This window comes from Oncorhynchus keta, chromosome 34, assembly GCF_023373465.1.
Source record: "Oncorhynchus keta strain PuntledgeMale-10-30-2019 chromosome 34, Oket_V2, whole genome shotgun sequence".
NCBI classification, from domain to species: domain Eukaryota; kingdom Metazoa; phylum Chordata; class Actinopteri; order Salmoniformes; family Salmonidae; genus Oncorhynchus; species Oncorhynchus keta.
The window spans coordinates 44,672,789-44,685,662 of NC_068454.1; the positions used below are offsets into that span (position 1 = coordinate 44,672,789).

The window sequence follows — 12,874 nt, forward strand, 5'->3', positions numbered from 1 at the left end:
GTTCAGATTCGACGTCGTTGGAGCAAACCACTGTTCGTCGACTAGAGGCTTCACTAAGGAGCACAGACCACTAAGCTACTTTGAGGCTTGGATTGAGGGTTTAAACTACACACAAACGTCCTGACCAGACTAATCTGAACACTGACTGTTAATCTGTGTTAATTGAGTCACTGACTCAAAGCCACAAGAGGGTAGAACATATTTCAAACATTGCTTGATAGGGGGAGATGGTTGAAATGGTTTAGTCAACTACCTCAGTAGTTGGTCCAGATGATCCCCCTGCTCATGTATACCATAACACAGGGACGGTGCCATTTGCTCAACCACGTGTCTTTTGAGTGTCTCATAGCTGGCATTTTTCACATTTAAAAATGGGACAAGTGCTAAATATAATGACAAACTCAGAGGTGGGACTAAGTCACTATTATTCAAGTCACAAGGTCAGAGTCGAGTCCAAAGCAGAACGGATCGAGTCCAAGTCCAAGTCGTGCATTCTAACAGCAAGTCACAAGGCAAGTAATAACAAATATCTATAGCTTACATGCAATGACTTGTTCAACCACAAATCTTTGTCTATTTATTGAGGCTACCCGTGTCTACGCCACATTTTTAAAACAACAAATTCCAAATGCAAACGATCAATGTCAATTTTGACATACCAAAAGACCAGTAGACTTATGCTAGTAATCGTTGCTTGATGCCATAAGGCTGTTGAGCTTTCCAAGCACACAGTTAATATTCTTTATCACCAATTTTGTTGGAGCTGCATATTTATGGCAATAGTCTTTCCCTACAATTTAATGTTTGAGCTGCACCAAATCAGAAACTGTTCGCTAGCAGTGGTTCAAAGCTTGCGACACCCTTCGCACACACGTGTACAATCACAGCACAAATGAACAGTGATGCATTTTCAAAAACGCAAGACAGAAATAAAGTTTAATACCTGCATTTTGAGCTGAAAGTAATTCATGTTAGCAGTCAATATGAACTGGGCAGCCCCCATCATTCTTAAAATGGAAGAAGTTTGGAACCACCATGACTTCCTAGAGCCTGCTGCCCAACCAAACTGAGCAATCGGGGGAGAAGAGCCTTGGTCAAGGAGGTGACCAAGAACCCGATGGTCAATCTGAGAAGGACAACCGTCTCTGCAGAACTCCACCAAGCATCATGTCTGGAAGAAGCTAGACACCGCTTATCACATGGCAAAAACCATAGTGATGCATAGTGGTGGCAGCATCATGCTGTGAGGATGTTTTTCAGCGGCAGGGACTGTGAGACGAGTCAGGATTGAGGAAAAGATGAACGGAGACAAGTAGAGATACTTGATGAAAACGTACTCCAGAGCGCGAAGGTTCACCTTCCAACAGGACAACGACCCTAAGCACACGGCCAAGACAACGCAGGAGTGGCCAAACTGACAGTGCTTGAGATAATCTGCAAATGCAGGTGTCCCCAAATACAGGTGTCCCAAGCTTGTAGCGTCATACCCAAGAAGACTCCAAGGCTGAAATCCCTGCCCGGGAATGAACCCGGGTCAGTTATAATGCCTCTAGCACTACAATGCAGTGCCTTAGACCGCTGCGCCATTCGGGATACCCTCAGTTTTTTTATATATTTTTTTAATACATTTTCAAACATTTCTAAAAACCTGCTATTGCTTTGTCATTATGGGGTATAGTATCCACGAGTTCATCTGACTGAGTAAGTGGAAAAAGGGCTTAGTTACCAAAGTCTCGCAATATGACTTAAGAGTGTATGCTAATTTGTTTGGTAGAAATTACCAGCTGTGCATTCTAGTGCAATGGAGATGGTACACCATTAACACTGGTGACCACTGGACCCACCCTGGCACAGGACGTTTAAGAATGAAACACTGTTCACAGGAAATGCCTTTAATAACAGACAGCGCTTCCCGACCTGACTCCTTGGTCATGTGACATGGGTCAAGGTGCCCAAAGCTTGGGGTAGTTTTGGGATTAAGTCTTTGTAAGGTAGCTTACTACATCAGGTCTGGTTTTGTCTGTCCTTTCGAACTGTAGTTGTTCTTTGTTCTGTAGGTATGGATACTATTTACATGCATGTTTGTGTGCATGTGTTCTATAAGATAAGTGTGTACATTGTGTGCATTTGGGTGTAATGTAGTGCTCTTTAGTTATACCTCCTCCTGTTGTCTCTCCAGCTCCTTCATACGGATCTCTCTGGCCTCTGCCCTGGCCGCCCTCTTCAGAGCAAGCATGGCCTCTGCCTAAGTTAGAGAGAAAGATGAAAACAGGGAGAAGGAAACAGAAGACAAAGAGAGCAAGGGAGAATGAGAGAGAGAGATCAGTTTAGCATGAACTCCAGCATCTATAAATGGAGAGGATGAACATGTCATCAGAAATCCTTTTCCTAGACAGGGCTCATGTTCCCAACTGTTTGACCACAGTATGTTGCAATGCACTGCTGGGAAGTTAACCACGCCAACTTCCATTAATATCACAACATTTAATTTGTCATATTCTACAGTATATGGCACACAATGATGTAGGTCTTTAAATACATAGGAAAGGCGAACAGACACATTCAACCCTTGATAACACTTTTTTTTTTAAATCAAAGTATCATTTGGAAGGCTGATGTGCGAGTAAAATAAGCACCTGACTAAGTGACTATTAAAGGGGTGTTACATTATTTATTTAAAGAGTCTATTACGGAAATAATTGTGTGTGTATATTTACGTGACATTTTCTAGTTTTATTTGTCTTATGTACAGGATACACATGGTATTCACAGTCCAATGAAATGCTTACTTGCAGGTTCCTTAGACAACAATAAGAAATAATAAAATACCACCTCTGGGATTAATTGAAACGCCGACTGCGAGCCAGGCCTAATCGCCCAACATCAGTGCTCAACCTCACTAATGATTGTGGTTGAATGGAAGCAAGTCCCCACAGCAATGTTCCAACGTCTAGTGGAAAGCTATCCCAGAAAAGTGCAGGCTGTAGCAAAGTGGGGACCAACTCCATATTAATGCCCATGATTCTGGAATGATATGTTTGATGAGCATGTAGTGTATCTACACGTGTTTTTGGGGAAGGAGGGATTGGGGGAGCAAGTGTTTAAATTGTGCAGTAGGCTAAGTCTGGTAGCAGCAGTTGCAATGTGTGTGTAGCGTATGTGCCGAGAGTCAGTGCAGGTGCTCAGTCCAGTTCAAGTGGTCAGTCCAGTTCAAGTGTTCAGTAGTCTGATGGCATCAGATTCATGCTCCGGTACCATCTGCCTGACGGTAAGGGAGTGAACAGCTCATGACTGGGGTTTGTGGGGTCCTTGATGCTGTGGGCCTTCGTCAGGCACCGTTTCGAGTAGATGTCTTGGTGATTTACTGGCCCGTCTTCACCACCCGCTGGATGGCATTGTGGTCTTGGATGGAGCAATTTCCCATACCAGGCTGTGATGCAACCAGTCAGGATGATCTCAATGGTGCAGTGATAATATTTGGAGAGGACCCGGGGTGACATGCCAAATTTCTTCAATCGTTTTAGAAAGTAGAGACGCTGCTGTGCCCTCGACAGGACTGGTGTTGCTGGTCCATGTCAAGTCCTCGGTGATGTGGACGCCGAGGAACTTAACTGCTGACTCGCTAATGCAGTCTTGTTGGTGTGTATCGGATAATGTTCCCTCTGCTTGCTAAAGTCAACAAGCAACTCCTTTGTTTTGCTAACATTGAGGGAGAGATTGCTGTTCTGGCACCACAATGCCAGTTCACTTACCTTCTCCCTATAGGCTGACTCCTCGTTGTTGGTCATCATCAGGCCTATAACCATGGTGTCGTCAGCAAACTTGACGATGGAGTTGGTGTAGTGCAAAGACACACAGTCATGGGTGAACAGGGAGTACTGCAGAGGGCTGAGGACACACCCCTGGGAGGTCCCTGTGTTAAGAGTCAGTGTGGAGGAGGTGTTGCCAATCCTCACATCCTGTGGTCTTCCCATCAGAAAGTCCAGGATCCAGTTACAGAGGGTAGTATCAAGAACCAGGGCTTGGGGGGAACAATAGTGTTGAATGCTGAACTGTAGTCAATAAACAGCATTCTCAAATTGGTGTTCCTTTTGTTCAGATGTGTTACGGGGCCCGTGTGAATAGAGATGGAAATGCCATCTCCCATGGACCTGGTGGAGCAGTAGGCAAATTAGAATGGATCCAGTGTGCCTGGCATGCTGGCCTTGATGTCGGCTATGACCAACCCCTCGAAGTTCATGATGACCGGGGTGAGTGCAACGGGGCGATAGTCATTTGGGCATGTCACCTTGTTAATCTTGGGCACTGGGATGATTGTAGTCTCTGAAGTAGGTGGGGACTACAGACAGGAACAGGTTGAAGACGTTCGAGAAGCCGCCTGCTAGCTGGTCAGCACACATTGAGGACGCGGCCAGGGATGCCATAAGTACTCACTCTTGAGAGTTTCTCACATCAGCCTCAGAGAGCGAAAGCACCTGGTCGTGTTGTCTGCCTTGAAGCGAACATAGAATGTGTTAAGCTCATCTCAGAAGGAGGTTTCGGTGGGCATTAGACAGTGGATTTACCTTTGTAGTCCATGATAGTCTGTCGTCCTTACCATATGCTTTGCGAGTGCGAGTAGCCAAAAATCAATTAAACATTTTGAGTCTATTGTCTTTTTGCGTCCCTAATGGATTTGTGGAGCTTGCACCTGCTTGTCTTGTATGCTTTGCGCGCCACCAAGTCATCAAGGTTCGTTCTGCACACATTGAATGTGGCAGTACGGACTCTCGTCATGGCACGAATATCTCCGGTCATCCAGGGTTTTTGGTTGAGGTATGTCCGGATTGTTATTGTGGGTACAGACACATTTCCTAATGAAGCCTGTGACTGACGATGTATACTCCCTCAATGTTGATGGATGAGGCCTGGGTGGATGAATCTTTGAACAGATTCTAATCAATATTCTCAAAACAGTCCTGCAGCATTGAGTCTGCCTCCTCTGTCCAGAACCGCCGTTGGTGGCTCGCTCTTGAATTGATGCTTGTAGGTGGGGAGTAGTAACAGGGAGACGTGATCTGATTGGATGTTTGTATGTACATTGGCCAGTATACATATTTGTGATATTTGGAAGAATGTTTTAAAACATGCTTGGTTAATATATCCCACGACAGTAAAGACTGCTTCTGGGTGAGAGGATTCCTGCACAGTTCGCGGAGTGCCACCTTGATGTTTGTTGCAGCGGTATGTACACAGCTGTGAAAACACACGTGAATTACCTCAGCATATAATGGGGTTGGCATTTTAGCATTAGAAACTTGAGATGATTTCAACTTCGGTACACCAGGAATTGTTGATGAGGAAGCATACACCTCCTCCTACCAGAACCTGATCCATATGGAAAATGGAAAAGCTGTCTGGTTGAATAGCAGAGTTGAGTGTAATGTCCATAAGCCAAGGCTCTGTACAAACAAATAAACAGCATTCCCTGATGTTCCTCTGTGATTGAAGCCTTGCTCTGAGTTCAAAGTTAATTTTCCAGCAATTGGACATTAGCCATCAGAATATGAGGAAGAGAAGGCCGTGTAGCCCGTCTTTTCAGCCTAGCTCGGGAAAATAATTGTTGTGGGTATGGCCATGCTTTGTGTGTGTCGCATGCAGTTGGTGCTCATGTGTGTTGACTTGGATCCACTTGAGTGAGAGCAGGGCCTTTTCCTTCAAAGTGACAGTGTTTGAGAGTGAGAGTGCAAGAGTGTGAGAGTCAGCACTTCCTTCCTGTCCCTGGGGCTGTCAGAATGTGCCTCCAGGTGGGGTCACTGTACAAGCTTGCACAGAATGCTGTAACGCCTCCTCCATCACCCCTCTGCGTTTCCCCAACTCTGGACCATGTGTTTAAAAAAAGTCCTCGTCATTAACTTCTACAGAAATGTAGGGTGACATTTGGAATTTTATTAGGATCCCCATTAGCTGTTAAGCAGCAGCTACTCTTCCTTGGGTCCACACAAAGCATGAAATATGACAACAGTTCAAGGACAGAACTACAAATGTAAAAACAGGACATAGAGATTGTATGTATTGATATGTCAAATACGGGAAAAGCGTTTTGCAGTGAGTTGTTGCTTGATCCGTTTTTTTTTAACCAGGTTTGTGGGTTTATTTGAGCAATATGAGATGTTACTTCCATGTAATGGCTCTATATAATACTGTACGCTTGTTTCAATTTGTTCTGGACTTTGGGACTGTGAAAAGACTCCTGGTGGCATATCTGGTAGGGCTAGTGTGTGTCAGAACTGTGTGTAAATTGACTATGCAAACTATTTGGAGTTTAACGTTTGTTATAAAAAGTGATGCAGTCGGTCTCTCTTCAACTCTTAGCGAAGAGAGACTGGCATGCATAGTATTTATATTAGCCTTCTAATTACCACGAAGTGCAAGATGTGTCACTCTGTTCTGGGCCAGCTGCAGCTTAAAACCTGTTATAGATAGGGGGCAGTATTTCCCCTTTGGATGAATTGCGTGCCCATAGTGAACTGCATCAAAATCTGTCCTAAATTGCTAATATATGCATATTATTATTATTATTATTATTATTGGATAGAAAACACTGAAGCTTCTAAAACTGTTTGAATTATGTCTGTGAGTATAACAGAACTCACAGGGCAGCAATCTTCCAAACTAGTTTTGGAATCCTGAACGTTGGGGCAACTTTGACGTCATCGCCCCCTCCCTTCACAACAAGTTATGGATCTGGAAACACTTCCTATGTCTTCCACTAGATGTCCTCATTCAGTAGAAAGTGTAATGGAGCATTTGCTGTGAACTTTGACCTAATGGGAAGGAAAGTAGTAAGTGCCGCAAACGATTTCCATTTTGTTGAGGTGTGCTTGCGTGCTTCGGCTGTTCCAATCAGCCCGGTTGGAATGCTATTGGATCTATATGATTATAACATCCTGAAGATTGATTCTGCACTTAGTTTGACCAGTTTCGTCGACCTGTAATATGTAATTTGGAAGTTTTGATGCAAAGTTATCCTGGACCAGAAGTCATTTTTTGGGCATTTGAGCTGAAAGTGGTAGCAAATGCTGCTACTTGGACACTAGAATTGAACATTATGAAACAAAAATATTTATTGTTGAACTAGGACTCCTTGCACTACATTCTGATGGAAGATCAAAGTTAAGGGAATATTTATGTTGTAATTTTGTATTTCTGTTGACTCCAACATGGCGGAGAAATATTGTTACGTCTGAGCGCCGTCTCAGATTATTGCAATGTTAGGCTTTTTCTGTAACATAAAAAAAAAAAAAATGTGACACATCGGTTGCATTAAGAACCAGTGTATATTTTTAATTATATGTAGAACATGTATCTTTAGTCAAAGTTTATGATGAGTATTTCTGTTCTGGCGCAGCTTTTTATAATTCCTCCGGATATTTTGGAGAATTTTCTGAACATGGAGTCAATGTAAACCGAGATTTATGGATATAAAATGCATATTATCGAACAAAACATAAATGTACTGTGTAACATGTCATATGACTGTCATCTGATGGAAGATTTTCAAGAGGTTAGTGATTGATTTTTTAAAAAATCCTGCTTTTGTCATTTTATCTTTTTGCTGTACAAAATGGCTACGTTTTTTCTTTGTTTTGGTGGTGGTCTAACATAAATATATGTTGTGTTTTCGCCGTAAAACATTTTAAAAATCTGACAAGCTGGGTAGATGAACAAGGTTTGTATCTTTCATTTGAGGTATTGGACTTGTTAATGTGTGGAGGTTAAATATTTCTAAGAATATTTTTGCATTCCCTGCGCCACCGTTTCAGCTGAACAGGGGGGTGGAGTTCCTGTAGGGGAACCCATGGCCTGAAGAAGTTTTTAATTAATTAGGTCTTTATTTGCGTCACTTGACCACATGACAATAAAGACAAAACTAGAGCCTGCAGGACTTGCTATTGTGTTCCATACAGGCAGTAGTGAAATTACTCTACCCCTGTCGTTGTGAAACATACCAGACCAGTTTATAGTCCACTGCCTTGACCTGTGAACTCCACAATGCAACCCTAGGCCCTGTTAAAATGAGTTCTGCCTTCCTAGTTTTCTTGAAGTAATCACTGATCTCTCACAATTCGATAAGATGAAAGCTCGCCCAGCCGTCACCTATTCAGTGTGAGATCAGCGATTACTTTCAAGAATGGAGAAAGGTTGCATTTTCGATTGGAACAGAGCCTTTTTTTGTAACAGCATACACCACTGGTAGAGGCCGCAGAGTATCAATGAGGAAAGGTGGATGACGTAGTAGTGGTTTAGAGGAATGTAAATGTCAGCTCAGGAGGTTACCATTAGATTCCGGCAAGACCATCCACCCTAGTCTGTGCTTGAAAGCATCTGGCATGGAATAATTTTCCAGAGAAGTGGAAGGCTGCCTACCAAGCGAGACCCACTTCTGGGAAATCCCTATCTGATAAGTGCTAAACAGCCATGAACAACTTGTAGCGATGCCAAGAATGGGTTCATCAGGATCATTGGTCATTAATAGTACCACACTACTTTAATGTGTTCTTAAAATGGTGTGATAGGAATGATTAACTGAGGGAGCAACTAAGTGTACTTGTAATTCTAAAGCAGTGTGTGTCCGGTCAGTTCAAGAAAGAAGATTAGTGGATCTCTCTCTTTGGCAAGCCTTTACTTCGCCGGTCTCCAGTAAGCCACGTTGATCTTTCGTTAGCTCCCAGGGGAGAGTAGGAGTTACATAGAGAGCTCAGTGACATTACATTTCTTGTTAGCTTCAGCCTTAATCACACCAGAGGGCAGAGTTTTCCCTGTGAGACCTGTGGTATGGCAGTTGTCATTACCATTAGCCTAGCCTATCCCCTTTAAGTCCCACTCCGACCACAAGTGGCAAACAAGCTAAGGACATGGTCATTCCATTTAGTTTCAGCAAGTCATGACACCCACCATCTCAGATTGTTCTGAAATGGTTTCTGTAGTTTACCCGTTTCTAAGAGAAATTTGTATTTTTTTCACAAAATAATGTTTCAGGAACATTTTAACTGAGAATTTAAGCAAATTGATTGTACCAAAATTGGCCATTTCAATTTAAAAGGATTCTTATGATGTTCATTAAATATAATACCCAACATCCGATTTGGACCCTTCTTAATGACGGACGTAATGAATGCAAATAAATGGTCAAAAGTCGAGGAACAATTGACCCCCTCATCTTTATCAAAACACAGTCAGTACAGCCATAAAATGCACTATATGCAGCCATTAGTCATTAGCAATAGCATTTGCTGCTACGAGTCATTACCTCAAAGCATTACTCTAACCCCACCCGGCTACACACCCAGTCACCTACAAAGTAATCCTGGAGGCAAGTTCTGGTCACATCAGTTGATGTCCCCGAAGAGAAGGTAATAACATTGCAAGTTCACAACTGGGTAAAAGGAACAGCTGAAACAAGTTGGTTTACATCTAGTTTAAACACTAATTGTTAACTCAAGTACTGTAACAATTACAGGAAGGAAGTTAGAAAGCTGACAAAGTTGTTTGGTCTCACAACTTCGGGTCATACTGGCTGACCCTGTCCGATACTATTCAGAGAGAACAACATCTTCCCACCCCATAGCTCTGTTGGGGTTTCACATTTATGCACAAATACAAAAAGGCCTGCACTGCACTGTAGACCACACACACACACACACACACCATCGCACTGCATAAAAAATGTGGGATGCCGACACACACACACACACACCTCTGTGCCATTTAACAAAGTGGTGCAGGAACCTTAACCTTGCCTGTCCCCAGAATTATCTATGTTTGGTGTCAAAAGTAAGATTCAAAGTGCATGTCGATGGTATTGCCGATGGGTTCAAGTTTGAATGGAGAACATAAGATGAGCAGCATGTTTACGTGCAGCCTTTCAGAGGGGATCGAGAGGGAAAAAAGGGGGAGAAAAAAAAGGGAAAAAAAACCCCAGGTCAGCGTTAAGTCCACTATTGTGGCTAATCCTTATTGTGGCTAGCTTCACATAGATGGGTCCAACCACCATTAATCAAATAACGGTCTTATAAATTAGGGTTGTTAGATTACACACACACATATATTAGTTAGCTATAGCTACTGAAACAGATGTTATGCTATGTATCGATGAATCGTTGTATTTCATATGTCACGAGTGAGTGTGATAACTACGTAAAAAAAATTGGCGTTAAATTATTGTGTGGTGTGCAGTCATATTCAGGTCCTGATTGGTCAACAAGCTTATTTCACATCAAAGTGTTATTTGGCACACAAAGACCCAATAGTGTTCCAATAGTATGAGAAATCCTGGTTGAGAATGAAACTAAACAAATGAACAACAAAACAGCACAGCAAGTAAGTGAAATAAATAGGTTTTGATTACGTTTTCAAATGGTAAAATGGGGACATACGTAAATGATAACAAAATAACTTGTGTAACACCTTTATATAACTAGGCCATTCAGTTAAGAACAAATTCTTATTTACAATGACGGCCTACTCCGGACCAAATTGCGCGCCGCCCTATGGGACTCCCAATCACGGCCAGATGTGATACAGCCAGGAATCGAACCAGGGACTGTAGTGATGCCTCTTGCAATGAGATGCAGTGCCTTAGAACATGTGTACACACCATGCGTCCATGTGTGTTCTAGACTAGAATGCCTAAAAGGGCCGCTAAAATTTGAAATATCGGTATTGTTTTGGCAAGGAAAATATCTCGTGATGCACGATATAGTCAGTAAACATACTCGAATCGGGTAATATTAGCTAAAAATGCAAACATCGGTATCAGCCCAATGTCTAGTTTAACGCCGATGTTAAAAACCGATGTCAAAGCTAATGTGCATACCTATTAGAGATCGACCGATTAGGATTTTTGAACGCTGATACCGATTATTGGAGGATCAAAAAAAGCCGATACCGATGAATTAATATATATATATATAGTTGAAGTCGGAAGTTTACATAAAGTTAGAATGGAGACATCAAAACTCATTTTTCAACCGCTCCACAAATTTCTTGTTAACGAACTACAGTTTTGGCAAGTCGGTTAGGACATCTACTTTGTGCATGACAAGTCATTTTTTTAAAAATGGTTTAGACCGATTATTTCACTGTATCACAATTCCAGTGATTCAGAAGTTTACATACACTAAGTTGACTGTGCCTTTAAACAGCTTGGAAAATTCCAGAAAATGATGTCATGGCTTTAGAAGCTTCTGATAGATTATGTAAATTAACCTGAGTCAATTGGAGGCGTACCTGTGGATGTAGTATTTCAAGGCCTACCTTCAAACTCAGTGCCTCTGTTTTACATGATGGGAAAATCAAAAGAAATCAGCAAAAAAAAAAAAAATTGTAGACCTCCACAAGTCTGGTTCATCCTTGGGAGCAATTTCCAAAACGCCTGCAGGTACCACGTTCATCTGTACAAACAATAGTATGCAAGTATAAACGCCACGCAGCCGTCACACCGCTCAGGAAGGAAACGCATTCTGTCTCCTAGAGATGACTGTACTTTGGTGCGAAAAGTGCAAATCAATCCCAGAACAGTAGCAAAGGACGTTGTGAAGATGCTGGAGGAAACAGGTACAAAAGTATCTACATCTACAGTAAATAGAGTCCTATATCGACAAACTGAAAGGCCACTCAGCAAGGAAGAAGCCACTGCTCCAAAACAGCCATAAAAAAGCCAGACTCCGATTTACAACTGCACATGGGACAAAGATCGTACTTTTTGGAGAAATGCCGTCTGGTCTGATCACACAAAAATCGAACTGTTAGCCATAATAACCATCGTTATGTTTGGAGTAAAAAGGGGGACGCTTGTAAGCAGAAGAACACCATCCCAACCGTGAAGCATGGGGGTGGCAGCATCATGTTGTGGGGGTGCTTTGCTGCAGGAGGGACTAGTGGACTTCAAAATAGATGGCACCATAAGGGAAAATTGTGTGGATGTACTGAAGCAACATCTCAAGACAGTCAGAAAGTTAAAGCTTGGTTGCAAATGGGTCTTCCAAATGGACAATGACCCCAAGCATACTTCCAAAGTTGTGGCAAAATGGCTTAAGGACAACAAAGTCAAGGTATTGGAGTGGCCATCACAAAGCACTGACCTCAATCCTATAGAAAATGTGTGGGCAGAACTGAAAAGGCGTGTGCGAGCAAGGAGGCCTACAAACCTGACTCAGTTACACCAGCTCTGTTAGGAGGAATGGGCCAGAATTTACTCAACTTATTGTGGGAAGCTGGTAGAAGGCTACCTGAAACATTTGACCCAAGTTAAGCTATTTAAAGGCAATGCTATAGAATACTAGTTGAGTGCATGTAAACTCTGCCACACTGGAAATGTGATGAAAGAAATAAAATATATATACACTGCTCAAAAAAAAGGGAACACTAAAATAACACATCCTAGATGTGAATGAAATATTCTTATTAAATACTTTTTTCTTTACATAGTTGAATGTGCTGACAACAAAAATGATCAATGGAAATCAAATGTATCAACCCATGGAGGTCTGGATTTGGAGTCACACTCAAAATTAAAGTGGAAAACCACACTACAGGCTGACCCAACTTTGATGTAATGTCCTTAAAACAAGTCAGAATGAGGTTCAGTAGTGTGTGTGGCCTCCACGTGCCTGTATGACCTCCCTACAATGCCTGGGCATGCTCCTGCTCTCCTGCTGGATCTTCTCCCAGACCTGGACTAACTAAAGCATCCGCCAACTCCTGGACAGTCTGTGGTGCAACGTGGCGTTGGTGGATGGAGCGAGACATGATGTCCCAGATGTGCTCAATTGGATTCAGGTCTGGGGAACGGGCGGGATAGTCCATAGCACCAATGCATTCCTCTTGCAGG

General features: G+C 42.5%; 1 protein-coding gene across 4 annotated transcripts in view; it reads right to left on the reverse strand.

Moving 5' to 3' along the window:
- LOC118367192 (leucine-rich repeat flightless-interacting protein 2-like) overlaps positions 1–12,874 on the reverse strand; it is a 73,710-nt gene that overhangs the window by 47,853 nt on the left and 12,983 nt on the right. For all 4 annotated transcript variants that reach the window (XM_035750341.2, XM_035750339.2, XM_035750340.2 and 1 more), the window contains exon 2: positions 2,159–2,245. In XM_035750341.2, the coding sequence (XP_035606234.1) occupies positions 2,159–2,245 (87 nt within the window). The remainder of the gene's footprint in view (positions 1–2,158; positions 2,246–12,874) is intronic.